Here is a 16045-nt window from a genome sequence, read left to right as displayed (position 1 = left end):
GTGAACTGAGCCTCACTGTCTCCCACTGTGACATTATCATCAGGTCAAAGAGGGTGAATCTCTTGATCAGGGGCACAGACAGAAATAAAAACCTCTTTTCTGTTTCAGTTTTCATAAAACAAAAGTAGTTTACCCTTCTAAAATAAACCTATAAAAACCCCAGAGGCCTGTAAACACGCAGTCATGCGACCATTGCTCATATGCTTCTCATACCTCTGTTTGCTCCATCAGATTTGAGCCGTACAGTCCAGCTTCTGGAGCAAGTCGGGCCAGATACCGGATAATGGAGTTCACATCATTGAAAGTTACTCCTCTGCAAGAGAAAAAAAAAAAAAACTTGCATATTATAGGCGAACCCCACCCATAGTTATTACAGTTTTGCATGGCTGCAGAAATTTGAATAAGATGCTGATTTCTTAAGGGGCTGCAGCAGCAAGATACCCCTACTAGAATTTCCATTTATCAGTCAGCATTAAATTGCAGGGTCGGATGGCGTTCTATGGGGTATCAATAATCTAGAAGAGTACAGCTATGACACTTACTCATTATGTCCATGTAAACGAAGCTGAAATCTCAGCACTGGAGTCTGAGAACTATAGGAAGACAGCAAAATATTCACTGATCATCCATCGCCCTTAATGAAAACTGACTGCATCACTACAGATTTAGATTACGCATCAAAAAAACTGAAAAAAATGTTAGTTGTTCAAATGAACAATTTTCTAGCAATTTCAACCATTTTCAGCCAACTTTGGATCATCTGATGCATAGTGTCTCTCTCCACATGGTCACACGGTACACATACAGCAGTATGTGTACTGTCCGTGTGACCATGTGAATAAAGCTTTGGACCCTTCTGAGGAATCCTTAGTGTGCTGATGACATTTCTTCACTCAAAACCTTATGCATGCTTTTTGGTTATTATCTACACTACCAAAAACCTTGGTGGCTAACCTAGGCAGCTCCAGCAGACGTCCTCTGACGAAACGCGTAGGGTGCAGTCTATTACGTCATACGTCACTTCCGGTCTTTGGAGCTCGGGCCGTGGAAGCTTCCCGGCTATGCACACTGATCTTCAACAGCCTACACCATGAGACACTACGTTTTTGCCAGTTTGATTGCATTTGTATACGGCATCATGGGGCTTCCTCTCTTCTCTTTGAGCATTTAGAGAGCCTGAATCAGTTTGTTCAATTGGAGGAACCCCCGGGAATTTTACCTGTTTCACTACTTTATTGCAGCCAACAGGTCGTATGTAAGGTGTGACACCTAGTGGCCACACAGGTGGATGCAACCTTCTTTACTTATATTTTACATTTTACTTTGGAACTTTTTATTGGAATTTTCGTTTTCCACATTTTCACAGATTCCTTCACTATATTTGCACATTAGCACTTTTTGGGAAAAATTCCTTTATTTATTTGCCACAATTTTTATATATTTATTTCAGCTCCAGTAAGCACCATATTCTTACTGGTATTTGCACTGTATAGTATCTTGGATTTGGAATACATTTATCACTGTTTCTCCATTTTCTGTCTATTTATTGCACATTGCACTTTCTGTTCACTGCACATTGTCGGATCTAGGACCATAATTGGATACTTTTTCCCAGACAATTGCGACAACAACAACACTTGTGCACTTTATATTTATATATTATTGCTCTTGGGTTTCACCATTTGATTTGGTACACCTTTTTACCCAGCAGTTTGTCACTCACAGGTAGCGCCTTTATCAACCCTTTGCACTTTATTTCAGTATGTGTACCGTCCGTGTGACCATGTGAATAAAGCTTTGGACCCTTCTGAGGAATCCTTTGTGTGTTGATGACATTTCTTCACTCAAAACCTTATGCACGCTTTTTGGTTATTATCTACACTACCAAAAACCTTGGTGGCCATCCCCCATTCAGGGAGGATGTGTGTTGTTGGATCGGACGTTTTGTAGGGGATATTCCTTTGGCCTTACCAGGCATTTTTGAATACAGATACCTGCTATGTATATGAGTATCTCACTCTTTACAAGTATACTCTATTGATTTGGGTATATCAATTGAGATGTGTTATACACACTCTTGTTGATCTCTAGCGCCAGGTTGCGTCTCAAGGCCCGTACACACGTACCGATCGTCGGCATACAAACGTCGGCGGACGAAAGATCTGCCGATTGTACGTGTGTTAGTATGGTGCCTCCGACAGCTGTCTGCGCACAACCTGCGGACAAAAGTCTTTCTTGCAAACATGAAAATTTTTGTCTGCGGACACCAGAACGGACGATTGTTCGCCTGTCAGTACAGAATTCGGCCGACAGACCGCAGATTTGCAAGACTGGGCATGCTCAGAAAATTAAAAACACAGGGAAAGTGAACCATTACATGACATCACTTCTGCAGTCAGCTGAAGTCTGCAGACAAAATTCTTGTGCTGTCCTTGTGCTGTCTTTGCACTTTTCAACAGACACCGACATCCCGGGGAGAAAAGACGAACATTTGTATGCCGACGATCGGTACATGTGTACGGGGCTTTACCTATACAACCATCTGCAGTGATCAGTCCAGTCCTTCATGTATCCTCCCTATTGGGTATTGGTTATACCCTTACTTATATCATCATTGCCTACTGAATTCTACAGAATATTGACCCATTAGCTCCAAGAGAAAGCATAAGGCGGAACATGTCGAGCAATATGGTTCAACGAAACTGTATCATCTACTGCTAACACACATCGTTCGATCTTCCCGGGACAACAGTACCATCTCCTGTCACCTGTGGTCATGATCGCCCTGATGTGAAGTATTAACACTATTGGCATATTATTGTGATTGTATTACCACCAATGTAACTATTTTTTAGTAATTTTGTAGTTTATATTTCCCTTATATGGGATATGACTATTGTATGTTTTGTCTCTTTTTTTGATTTTTCTGATGTTTTTAGATGCATTATACAATAAAATACGGGATTTTATAATACCCAGGGCCTGCAAAGTCCATGTTTCTCTTCTTGCAATTTTTGATCAAATTTAGGATGTGGCACTTATTACCTTACCCATACGCCCAGTACACCGCTATCTGGTAGCGTATTTTCCAATTTCTACACTACCAAAATGGTGTCCATTCTCATGATCAAATCCTGAGTCACGATTTCATGAACTATTGACTTGGTAATTCTTGTTTCCTCTACAATCATTCTGATAGTGGGCGGTCGATCAAAAACAGAACAAAGTGTGGATGCAGTGAGGTCTGTTCTCAACCGTAACCAATGGCTCACTATTAGAATAACTGCAGAGGAAACGGGAATTACCAAGTCAATAGTTCATGAAAGTGTTGAAAAAATAAGGTGCGCTGATAGGGGTAAAGCTGCTACCTGAACTTAAACCAAGTGAAATAAATGTTGAAAAATATAGGTGCGCTAAACAAGGTGTTAAAATGAATGACCAAAATAACACATAAATCACAATGAAATAATCGAGCAATCACATCAAGGTGCATATATTCAGTGAACCAAAAAGTGAACGTGGTCCAGTGCAAAGATTGAATAAAATCAAACAAGTGCAAAAACCAATAATAGTCCACAAAGTCCAAATTGTATAATCTTCACCATACTGTGTAGTGTAAATATTAAAAATTCAACTTCCAGTGATGTATCTGTGATGTAAGTAGTGATTCCCACCACCGTCAGGATTTCCTCCTTACCAAAAGTAAATGAAGTGGGCGCGGAACCAGATTAAATAGCCCAATGGGGAGGAGGAAAACTTCCACTGCAATACCACTCTGTGCGATGATACAAATGTGCCTCTTATTTACCGTGCACTTATATGGAAGAAGCAGTCTCCTAGGATTCGCCTGGAGACGCTGCAGGAAACTAAGGATAGTGGGGGCCTAGCGGTTCCCAACCCATTGTACTACTTTTTGGCTTCCCAATTACAACATCTCACGGGCTGGTCGCGGGATGATGACGGCGACCCGGTCCGCCGAATACTTGTAACTTGTCTGGCGGGGGAGTCGCTGGTGGAGTCCTTGGAGAGTGGGGAGCTGGGCACGTTTCCCCAGCATCCGACTTTGCTTTTGATAGATAAGGTCTGGCGCAGGGCTCGGGATCACTTTGCCTATAGGGGGTTCTCCAAGTTCTCCCGCATACTACGTAACGCTAACTATCCTGAGCTGGATAGCCTCCGGGATACCCTACAATGGGCTAGATATGGCGTCCGACTCATTTCACAATTGTACAGGGGGAATACTCTCAAGGACTTTCAGACCATTAGGGCTGAATTTGGGCTACCTAACACCTTATTCTACCAATACTTGCAATTACGCCATTACGGCACAGACCAGGGACTCCCCATGGGGCCTCTGTAACCCGGTTATACTCATTAGCCTAGTCAATTCTACAGTGAGGAAGGGACAAATTTCCTCCTTAGACTCTTCCTTTATGGAGCAGGTTTCAAGAGCTATGACGTATAAATGTAGGTCGGTCTGGGCGGACGAATTGGGGCCGCTAACATCGGAGGAGTGGGCGGGAATACTTGACAATGTGCTCAAAGTATCCCTGTCGGCCTCACAAAGACTCACACAACTCTTCATACTGCATCGTACCTATCGGACTCCGCAGCGACTGCATAGCTGGGGCAGGAGGGATTCTCCGTTCTGTCCCCGTTGCAAGATACATGAGGGCACACTACTACACATGCTTTGGAGATGCCCAAAACTACACCGTTACTGGACTGAAGTACTTCGTTCCATTAACACCATATGGGGGCTGAAGCTCCCTCAGGACCCGAAGCTTTGCTTACTGGGCTGGTTGGACGAAGAATTGTATACCCCGGGGGTGTTTGAGGCAGTCCATAGGACCCTATTTCTCGCCCGCAAATTGATAGCGAGGAAATGGATTTCTCCGTCTGCTCCCACTCATGCGGAATGGACGGAGGAGGTTAAATCTCTGTTGGCCAGGGAACACTTGACTTGCATAGGGGGAGCCCCATGAAGTTTGAGCGCATTTGGGGACCATGGTTGGATGTGCCAGGCCTGGCTCCTCCACACCTGGTCACGAATAGATTCCTGGGGGGAGTTGCTTCTTCAGCCCCTTGAGTCTGTTGCAGACCTCATTGTTCATTTTAGGCTGGGCCTGGATGGTTATATTATGGGCGGGGGAGGAATGGACTACATACTCCTTTCTACCTGGAGGGGCGGTGAAGTTGGCAATTGGGGAGGGGGGGGGGAAATTTCTGTTGTCCCCCCCTTATGCTTGGAGATTGCACCACCAATCGCTGTTTTTCTTATTTTTCTTTCCTCTGTGTTCCTATCTTTACTTCTCTTTCTTCTTTTTTCTCTCTTTTTGTCCTGTTGTGTATTCCGATATGGCAGGGCCGGTTTCACAGATGCTACACAGGTCATAGTTCCGATTGAAGGCACTAATACGTGCACTGGTACATTCTCCTTGAACCTAGGGGGATTCCTGATTTAGAGGAGTATTCTACTTCATTCATTCGTGCTTTCTCTGGGTTTGGGACAATGTGCCTGTAATTAATCCGGTGTCAATTACTGTTTACTGTTAAGTAGGGATGCACCGAAATTAAATTCTTGGCCGAAGCCGAATAATAATGAAATGTTTGGCCGAAGGCCGAATACCGAACGCGGTGTTTCGCATTTTTTCCATTTATTTTGCCAATTTTTTGTCCTCTCTCTTGTCCTCTCGTGTCTCTCTCTCTCTCTCTCTCTCTCTCTCGTCCTCTCACTCTCTCTTGTCCTCTCAGGTCTCTCTCTCTCTCTAAATGTTACTGTAGGGAATGGGATTCAGTGCACACTGCAGCCTTGTACCATAGGGTTAATGTTAGTGACACTGTAGGGATTGGGAAGGATGCTGGGAATGGAAATCAGGAAGCATGCAGGCAGCCTTGTAAATTTTAATTGCAGATACAGGGCACTGGGCAGGTCAGGGTTAATGTGGTAACATCAATTACTCAGTGACAGTCAGTCAGTGTCAGTGTGGACTCGATCAGATTATACAGTGACAGACAGTCTCTCATAGTGGTGGTAGTAGGAGGCTGGAGGTGGACTAGTAGGAGCCTGGAAAGGAGCACAGCCGCATACATACATTACTCACTCGTGCACTGCAGCCCGCCCCACACATTCAGTGAGTCTTACTCTCCTCCCTAGTTTTTTCAATGGCACATTCAGGAAGCCAATCACGCCGTGAGTAGCGGCACAGCGGAACCAATCAGGTGTGCAGGCACGCGTGATTGGTTCGCTGTGCAGCTAATCACGGCGTGATTGGCTCCCTGAATGTGCCATTGAAAAAACTAGGGAGGAGAGTAAGACTCACTGAATGTGTGGGGCGGGCTGCAGTGCACGAGTGAGTAATGTAATGTATGCTCACCGCTGAAGTGTCCCGGCTTCACGGAAGTCTGTGAGTCGTCCTGTCCTCCTCCGAGTCCCTTCCCCCTGCCTATGTAAATATCGTGACCTCGGCGATATGAATATCGCCTACGGCCACAGAACGATAGTCGATATCAAATCGACTATCGTTCAGCCCTATTGTTCGACACAAAATTATTCGGCCTTTTGACTTATTCGGCCGAACACCGAAAGTGCTATTTTTTCTATTTTCGGCCGAATAATGTTCGGCCGCCGAACATTCGGTGCATCCCTACTGTTAAGTGCTCTTAATACCCTCCTAGGGTTCACTGTACTGGATGTAATTTTCTCTTTTTGTTTCTCTGTTGTTTGTAATGAAAAGTTTTTCTAATAAAAATTATCTGATTTAAAAAAAAACAAATGTGCCTCTTACCAAATAGTGTGTATCAAAGCGCAGAGAAAAAATGCTCCTGAATGAGTCTCCCCTCTCCTGGGTCGGATATCCGTGGTCTCCTCTGCAAACTATGTGTGTCCTGCTGAAATTGTCATTATTTCCTTCCAGACCAATAATTGTGAGTGATGTTGGACACTGGGAATATTGGTTGCCTTTATCCAATCTTTAGACCCCATTTACATGAATGCACCGTAGTAAAACCAGAGTCAATGAGAGGACTATGGCCAGGTGTGCATTCAGGTGAATGTATTTACCTCCAGCCCAGGCAGTCAGAATATTCCAGATCTCTGGGAGAGGATACAAGTTGTCATCTGTTTGTTGCACTTCTTAGTGACGTTTCTGCAGCAGAATGCAAGAAAAGGAGGATGCCAATGGTATCCCCTGCAACTTGCTGGCCTTTTAAGAAGCCCTCTCTGCAGCACCCAGTCTATACTGCACACCTGGCCATAGTCCTCTCATTGACTCTGGTTTTACTACGGTGCATTCATGTAAATGGGGTCTAAAGATGTAATAAAGGCAACCAATATTCCCAGTGTCCAACATCACTCACAATTATTGGTCTGGAAGGAAATAATGACAATTTCAGCAGGACACACATAGTTTGCAGAGGAGACCACGGATATCCGACCCAGGAGAGGGGAGACTCATTCAGGAGCATTTTTTCTCTGCGCTTTGATACACACTATCTGGTAAGAGGCACATTTGTATCATCGCACAGAGTGGTATTGCAGTGGAAGTTTTCCTCCTCCCCATTGGGCTATTTAATCTGGTTCCGCACCCACTTAATTTACTTTTGGTAAGGAGGAAATCCTGTCGGTGGTGGGAATCACTACTTACATCACAGATACATCACTGGAAGTTGAATTTTTAATATTTACACTACACAGTATGGTGAAGATTATACAATTTGGACTTTGTGGACTATTATTGGTTTTTGCACTTGTTTGATTTTATTCAATCTTTGCACAGGACCACGTTCACTTTTTGGTTCACTGAATATATGCACCTTGATGTGATTGCACGATTATTTCATTGTGATTTATAGGTGTTATTTTGGTCATTCATTTTAACACCTTGTTTAGCGCACCTATATTTTTCAACAATAGTTCACGAAATCCTGACTCAGGATTTGAACATGAGAAAGGACACCATTTTTGCGATGGGGATAATGTCCAAAGAGCCACTACGCAGGCTCTGAACTCCATCCCACTTTTAAAAAATCGCTGGGAGCGCTGTGTACACTCACACGGTGCATACTTTGAAGGAGACAATATTCAATTGTAAAATTTTTCAATATAATAATTTTTAAAATATCATTCTCATTACTTTCTGGACATACCTCAAGCATGCAAAAATGCAAGCTGCATTTAGCTGCGCATAAAAAAAAAAAAAAAAAAAAAAAAAAAAAAAAAAGGGCCACACAGACCTGCAGATTTTTTGCATCGAAATGCAAACACACATAAATGTGTAGCCCTTTATTTGAATTGTACTTGTCTAAATGCTTTACACATCTAAAAACACAATTATTTTACATGCTTATTTTTCACAGGATCTTCTGCTAGCTCTGCCAGCAATAACCTGTGTTCAGTGCAGAAAATAGTCATATGCTCATGTGAATGAGGCCTTATAATGCTGGGTCCAGAAGATGAAGGAAATCTTGTGGCGAGAATGAGTTACTGCATGAGACAGTTCCGGTATAAAGGGGAGTACTGCAGCAAAAACATTTTTAATCTCACTGCTGCTGGAGGACTTAAAAAAAAATAGCCCAGAGTTGTGCTTTTATTAAATTGTAGAATTATCTAGCCTTTATTTTGTTACATTCTTGTAGAAAACCTATAGGTCACAGGCTGAGGCGGTAGTTAACACCAAGAGTAACCGACTGCCTCACAGACCTCAGAAGGAGGGGGGGGGGGGGGGGGACTCCCGAAAAAAAACATTTTAAGTGTGCACAGTAAAGTGGAGCTCGCCCACCATAAGCAGTCCTTGCCTCGTTATCAGCCTGGATGTCATGCACTCTCCCAGCAGGGTTGGCTAGTAAGATGTACATGTGCTGTAAATCACATATTACAATATGGCCCAAGGAGGATACAAATCAATGATTTTTTTTTATTTATTTTTTTTCATTTTAAAACATCTGATTTTTATTTTTTTTTTATTTAAATTGGATTTTTTATATTGAAAATTGATTTTTTAAATTTATATAAAATGCTTTTGGAGTAAAAATCTATTTAAAGATAGATTTCTATTTAAGATACATTAATAAATTTTGTTTATTCAGCATGAAATGGAGCTTATTTATGTAGCATGACGCTGTATAAATTAAAATTTTTGATAAACTCATTCAATGAATACAAGCTCTGCAAGCGGAGATAACATGCACTGCATTGATGCATTCACAAAATTTCATAGTAACTACCAGCAAGAATGAGTCCTTACATTTAAAGAGCACCTGTCCTTTCAGATCCACCATGGCAGCATCTGTTAGCGGGCATCCACTCACCAGGTACCGCCACGTCCCTCCCCTTGTCTTGTCATTGCCACATCACCAGCTGTCCCATTAAAGTGAATGGGACCGTCGGTGAGTCAACAGCGGGTCAGAGGAGGAGCCGCTGCAGGACAGATGACAGTTGCTCTTTAAAAATTATGTTTTAAATCGAGTTGATTTAAAATCAAGGATTTTTACTAGTGATTTAAATCGACTTGATTTAAATCAAATCCACCCTGGAAGATGCCATCCGCAATGCTTAACTGTGCCACAGTGGAGTGCCAACAAGAACTCATGGGAGCCATTCAGCTCAATATACAGTGCCTTGCGAAAGTATTCGCCCCCCTTGAACTTTGCGACCTTTTGCCACATTTCAGGCTTCAAACATAAAGATATAAAACTGTAATTTTTTGTGAAGAATCAACAACAAGTTGGACACAATCATTAAGTGGAACTAAATTTATTGGATATTTCAAACTTTGTTAACAAATAAAAAACTGAAAAATTGGGCGTGCAAAATTATTCGGCCCCTTTACTTTCAGTGCAGCAAACTCTCTCCAGAAGTTCAGTGAGGATCTCTGAATGATCCAATGTTGACCTAAAGATATCCATAAAAAGTGTTGTTTAAAGTTTGCCACAAGCCACCTGGGAGACACACCAAACATGTGGAAGAAGGTGCTCTGGTCAGATGAAACCAAAATCAAACTTTTTGGCAACAATGCAAAACGTTATATTTGGCATAAAAGCAACACAGCTCATCACCCTGAACACACCATCCCCACTGTCACACATGGTGGTGGCAGCATCATGGTTTGGGCCTGCTTTTCTTCAGCAGGGACAGGGAAGATGGTTAAAATCGATGGGAAGATGGATGGAGCCAAATACAGGACCATTCTGGAAGAAAACCTGATGGAGTCTGCAAAAGACCTGAGACTGGGACGGAGATTTGTCTTCCAACAAGACAATGATCCAAAACATAAAGCAAAATCTACAATGGAATGGTTCACAAATAAACATATCCAGGTGTTAGAATGGCCAAGTCAAAGTCCAGACCAGAATCCAATCGAGAATCTGTGGAAAGAACTGAAAACTGCTGTTCACAAACGCTCTCCATCCAACCTCACTGAGCTCGAGCTGTTTTGCAAGGAGGAATGGGCAAAAATTTCTCTTGATGTGCAAAACTGATAGAGACATACCCCAAGCGACTTACAGCTGTAATCGCAGCAAAAGGTGGTGCTACAAAGTATTAACTTAAGGGGGCTGAATAATTTTGCACGCCCAATTTTTCAGTTTTTTATTTGTTAAAAAAGTTTGAAATATCCAATAAATTTCGTTCCACTTCATGATTGTGTCCCACTTGTTGTTGATTCTTCACAAAAAAATAGTTTTATATCTATGTTTGAAGCCTGAAATGTGGCAAAAGTTCGAAAAGTTCAAGGGGGCCGAATACTTTCGCAAGGCACTGTATGCTTGCGGGGAGCACACAATGGGTGTGAGGAACATGTGGGGAGCACACAATGGGTGTGAGGAACATGTGGGGAGCACACAATGGGTTGAGGAACATGTGGGGAGCACACAATGGGTGTGAGGAACATGTGGGGAGCACACAATGGGTGTGAGGAACATGTACCAGGCCTCAGGTCCTCGCTCACATCATCCATGGATTAGCAGCAGGTACTCACAACTGAGATCAAGCAAAATAAAAGGGCTGTTTATAAAAGCAAAGAGCCAATACTCACTCCGACTCCCGCAGGACAGTCTCCTTTCCATCCTCCACAAGGATCTCTACTTTGCCTTTAAGATGTTCCACAGTCCATAGCACAGCTAAAAGAAGAGAACACAACAGCATTACAAAAACGATCTGGTACTACTGTACATTCCAGTTATGAAAAAAGTGAATGCAATAGCTTTGGTACTTTTGTTTTTGAAAAACAGTATACTGATCACATTTATAGACGTCTCGTCTGTGATAACGCCCACAGGGCGGACGAAACGCGTCAACGCAATTTCCGGCTGACAGCTCTACCAATACGTCACTTCCGGATATCGGTGGAACACAAACAGGGAAGCACGCACCCTGAACAGCTACACCATACCCGGAAGACTCTGCATAGTGATCAACCGCAATTTTATCACCAGCTTATTGTAAGTGTTATTCTCTTTTATAAATAAAACCTTAAAACTTTATCACACTATGGAGATGTCTTTCTTCCATGGCTTTTGAATACACGTCCATTGGGGAATACCTACAGCCTATCTCACAAGTCCATCTGCAACTGGGGGACCCATTAGAAGATTAAGCACCCACCAGGATATTTTATATCTAACCTTACCGGACCGCAACTTGTTTGACCCACATGCTATAGTGCTAAGGGGTCCACTGAGTCTGGTAAGTGGAATATATATTGGGAGTGGACCTGCACATATTGCACGTCATCTCACGGAGTGACACCTAGTTGTGTTCTTTGAAGACAGCACAGGGCACGTTGCACCTTCTTTCACTGGACACTTGCTATTTTTTTTTTTTGGACTTTTTTGGGAATTAGGGTTATTAATATATATTTTTGTACCTATTTCAAACTTATTGTTGAGCACTTTATCACACCTTGAAATAATTCACTGATCACATGTGGTAAGAATTTTGTAGTGAGTTTTTCTTATCCCATAATATTTTTTGTGTATTTGCATATTGATTTATTCACTTTTAATTTTCACCTTTTTTGCGCTGTGTTGAAAAGTTGTTTTATTAAATCACATAGGTATGAGCAGCTGCATTTAAGGGTTATTGAGTCTCCATAGTGCAGAGAACAAACAGTTTGACATTGTGTACTATTGTGTTGATCTCTTAGATTGGTCCCAGTGATCACATGGTACAGATGGGGCCAACTACAGCCCATCTGTACAATGTGATTAGCTGTGGCCAATCACAGCTAACCACAATAGTAAACACTGAATGAATCGATTTAATTTAGTAAAAATGGTTGCTTATTACAGTGAAATTCACTGGTATAAGCAATCAATGTGTAAAAGAAAAAAAAATCCTAATCACTTCCCCAGAGTAGTATAATGTTACGTTTGCTCTGGCCAGTGTGTTAAAACAAAAAAATAAAAAAATAAATAAAAAGAAATGTATTCAAAAAAAAAAAAAAGAAGAAAAAAAAATTGAAACATTGAAAAAATGTATTAACATTTGTTTGATTTTTTTCTTTACAGACTGTCATCAGTCAGTATCCTCTGATCACTGCCACACAAGTTATACGATGACGCCGTACTGCACTGGTAACAGTTTAAAAAACTAAAAAATTTAATTGTGAAAAAACACTGACAAAAAATTACAACTTCAAAAAAACTCACAATGCCTCTTACTAACTACCTTGGACTGTCTACGTTCCAAAAAGGGGTCCTATTGGGGTTATTTGGACTGTTCTGGCATTTTCAGGCCTCAGGGTAATCAGGATTGATACATTTTCAGATATAGGTCATAGTTTGCAGATTCTATAACTTTCCTAAAGACTAATTAATAATTGGGGTTTTTTAGCACAGAAATGTGGCAGAATACAGTTTGGTCTAAATTTATGAAGAAGGATTATTTGCAAAATTTTATGACAGAAGTGAAAAAAACTAGACGTTTTCCACAATTTTCAGTCTTTTATCATTTAGCAAAAAATAGAAAACCCAGCAGTGATTTATAACCACCAAAAGAAAGGTCAACTTGTGTGAAAAAAATGATAAAAATTTTCTTATGGGCACGGTGTTGGTAAAAAGCATAATTGTCATTTAAAGTGCGACAGCGCTGAAAGCTGAAAATTGTCATTATAACCCTCCGTACTAGGGGTGCACCGATCCGACTTTTCTTGTCCCGATACCGATATCTGGCATTGTGTATTTGCCGATACCGATCCGGACCTACACACATACACATTAAGCATGTGGCTGCAGTACAGAGCAAAGCCGCTGCATCATGTGTACAGCTCCTCCATTCACAGGTGGAGTGCATCTGATATCACTCCGCCTGTGGGCCGGCCCTATACAGGAAGTAGCGGCTCCCATCCCATACTACTACTACGCCAAGGGACGGCTGAGCTGGGATCAGGCCCGTGGATGGGTTAATTTTAAAGATCCCCCGATCCAGCTATTGTGGCAGTATCGGCGCCGATATCCGATCCCAATATCGGATCGGTGCATCCCTGCTCCGTAACCGATCACACTGACAGCTACAACCCGCTATGCCCCCTGTGTGTACCACATCACACTGACTGATAGAAAAGACTAAGCAATTTTATTGAGAAACTGCTCTTCAGTTCTGCCACTATTTTGGTAGTTTTATTATATTCATATTTTGTTTAGCATGGAAAAAACGTTTTTTAGCAGCAATACCTTAATTAACCCTTTCGCTGCCAGAGCTGTTTCTGCGGTTTTTTGCATACATGCTTAAATAGTTTTAGCCAGGAAGATTACATAAAACCCCCAAAACGTTATATATTTTCTGAAAGCAGACACCCTTAGGCCCCGTTCACACTGGGGCGATCCGACTTGGGGGGGCGACCTCCGAGGTCGCGGTGCGAGCAGCGCGTCGCGACCTCGGAGCGGCCGGCACGGACTTCATAACATTGAAGTCTATGACGGTCGCCCCAAAGAAGCTCCGGACCCTTTTTCTAAGTCGGAGCGACTTGTGTCGCTCCTATTAGAACGGGTCCGCAGCTTCCCTATGGAAGGCGACCTACGGCGACCTGTGAGGCGACCAGGTCGCCTCACAGGTCGCCTTAGTGTGAACGGGGACTTAGAGAATTAACTAGTGGTAGTTCAATTTGTTATGTCACGCGATATTACCGCAAAGGTCGCGGAAATACAAAATTTCAGGAAAAAATATACTAAAGTTAATTTTAGGGCACATGACCACAATAAATTACCCATTTTTTTATTAGAATATTAAAAGAAGAGGTTGCACTTTCAAAGTCCCCTATAGGTCATCAGTTCAGCATAACAGAGAAGGTTTGGTGCTCCCACTCTGGTGTGTGCAGGGATACATATTGTGTATCGTAATCAGCTGTTTCATACGTAGGTGCCCCAGACGCATACGTTTACATTCATACATGCGTATAACATTTTTTTTATGTACTTGAGTCTAAGCTTACATTTTTTTTACAAATTTTTTGACTGTAGATCAGCTGCGCTAGAAACATCAGAACCCTGACGTCCCAATGAGATTCATGCGTCCTGAAGTCGTTCCGAACCAGCCAGATCCAGGTAACATCCAGAGTCCCCCTTTTCATGATCAACAGAGGGAGGAGCATCCTGCTTGCAGCATCTGCCAACAGCAATTGGAAGAGGGAGCAGAAACCCAAAGACTACCCTGCTCCCACCAGTTTCATGATGTTTGCATCATGAGATGGGCACAGGAGAGTGATTCCACAGGTCCCATCTGCCAGCAATTGGTCAGGTGGAATCCCTTGGTATTTGAAGGTAAGTGTCTTACATCTGATTTCTCTCCCACTTTTTCAATACTGAGTAAAGGTGATTTTTTTTGTTAGCTGGAGAAAACCATATGAGCTTATTTAATTCAGAATTTAAAAGAAAAGAAAAAAAATGTTAAATGTGTCTTTAGCATTAGACAGGAGGGAAGCATCTCCAATTTACTAAACATCATTGTTTTTGCATGCCAAGATTCTCCCATATATCATGTCAAAGAATCCAGAGCTTTATTATGGGTTCCTGAGCCTGAAGAATAACTGTCTCAGAGTTCCAGAAGAAATCGGAAACCCAGACAGAAACGACTAGTCGAGCGGAACCAGGCAGAACTGGAGAGCGCCCAGACTTCGCCTTGTAACCAGCACTGCTATGAGCTCTGTTTGCTGGAAGTGGAAGAGAAAGAGAGAGATAAAACCTCCTAGACTACCCTGTTCCCACCAATTCCACATCTACTTCATTACCAGGTGGCCACAAGTGTCACTGACCTTCCGTAATAGGTCTGTGTGAGCTGGTAAGTGGGCACTTTTATCTGTGTTGGTGGTGGTTCTTCTAGATGTCACAGATTCTAGGCGGCAGATGGTGTCAGGATTTAAGAAATTCTTCACTACCTTCATTTATTTCTAGGCTTTTAGAATGTTACGGTTGGTATAAATCACTGAAATAGCGCACTCTGTTATTGTCTATTGTGTTTGGGACTGTGTTTGTATCTCACATTAGAGTTGCTTTGACATTTGAGATTTGTTTTAATTAGCGCAGTTTCTACTCGTTTTTACTTAAATCAAAAAATAAAAATGCCAAGGGTTTGAATCTGTTTATACACTATCCAAAACTAAAGAAAAAAAAAAAAAAAAAGTTTGGTACATACACCTTAATAATTAAATATGTCACTGCCCATAACCTGGCCACAGTTCTAGTTTCTTTTTATGGAGATTTGCACCACTGGATGATCTAAATATTTCCTTCTACTTTAGACTTTTTTTTTTTCTAATACAAAACAGGTTCTACCAGTGCAAATTCTGTATCTCCTGTTGATTAGTGGATCAAGAGAACCCATTTTATGTACACACCCAGAGTTTATGCCTTCTACAAAATTTCCAGTTGCATCACAAACTGTTCAAATTAAAACAGCTTGATCACAACAATGAAAGAATATTGAACCAGCCAGCATGTTAAAGAACAGTTGTAATTGACATACCTGACTACTGCCGATTTCTGAGGTATCATCAGCTTACCCAGTGCTGTATTTTGGCCTAGGCCAACAAGGCCCAGTCCTAGGGCGACA

General features: G+C 42.0%; 1 protein-coding gene across 4 annotated transcripts in view; it reads right to left on the bottom strand.

Moving 5' to 3' along the window:
- The window catches only part of EPRS1 (glutamyl-prolyl-tRNA synthetase 1), a 142142-nt gene that overhangs the window by 96703 nt on the left and 29394 nt on the right, over positions 1 to 16045 (bottom strand). For all 4 annotated transcript variants that reach the window (XM_082249459.1, XM_082249461.1, XM_082249462.1 and 1 more), the window contains exons 2-3: positions 11034 to 11118; positions 214 to 313 (exon numbers count right to left, since the gene is read on the bottom strand). In XM_082249459.1, coding sequence (XP_082105585.1) covers positions 214 to 313; positions 11034 to 11118 — 185 coding nt within the window. The remainder of the gene's footprint in view (positions 1 to 213; positions 314 to 11033; positions 11119 to 16045) is intronic.

The sequence above is a fragment of the Pelophylax lessonae genome, assembly GCF_965119305.1.
Source record: "Pelophylax lessonae genome assembly, chromosome: 3".
NCBI lineage: Eukaryota > Metazoa > Chordata > Amphibia > Anura > Ranidae > Pelophylax > Pelophylax lessonae.
Note: the sequence above shows the minus strand (reverse complement) of the source record. Positions and strands in the feature narration are given on the sequence as shown.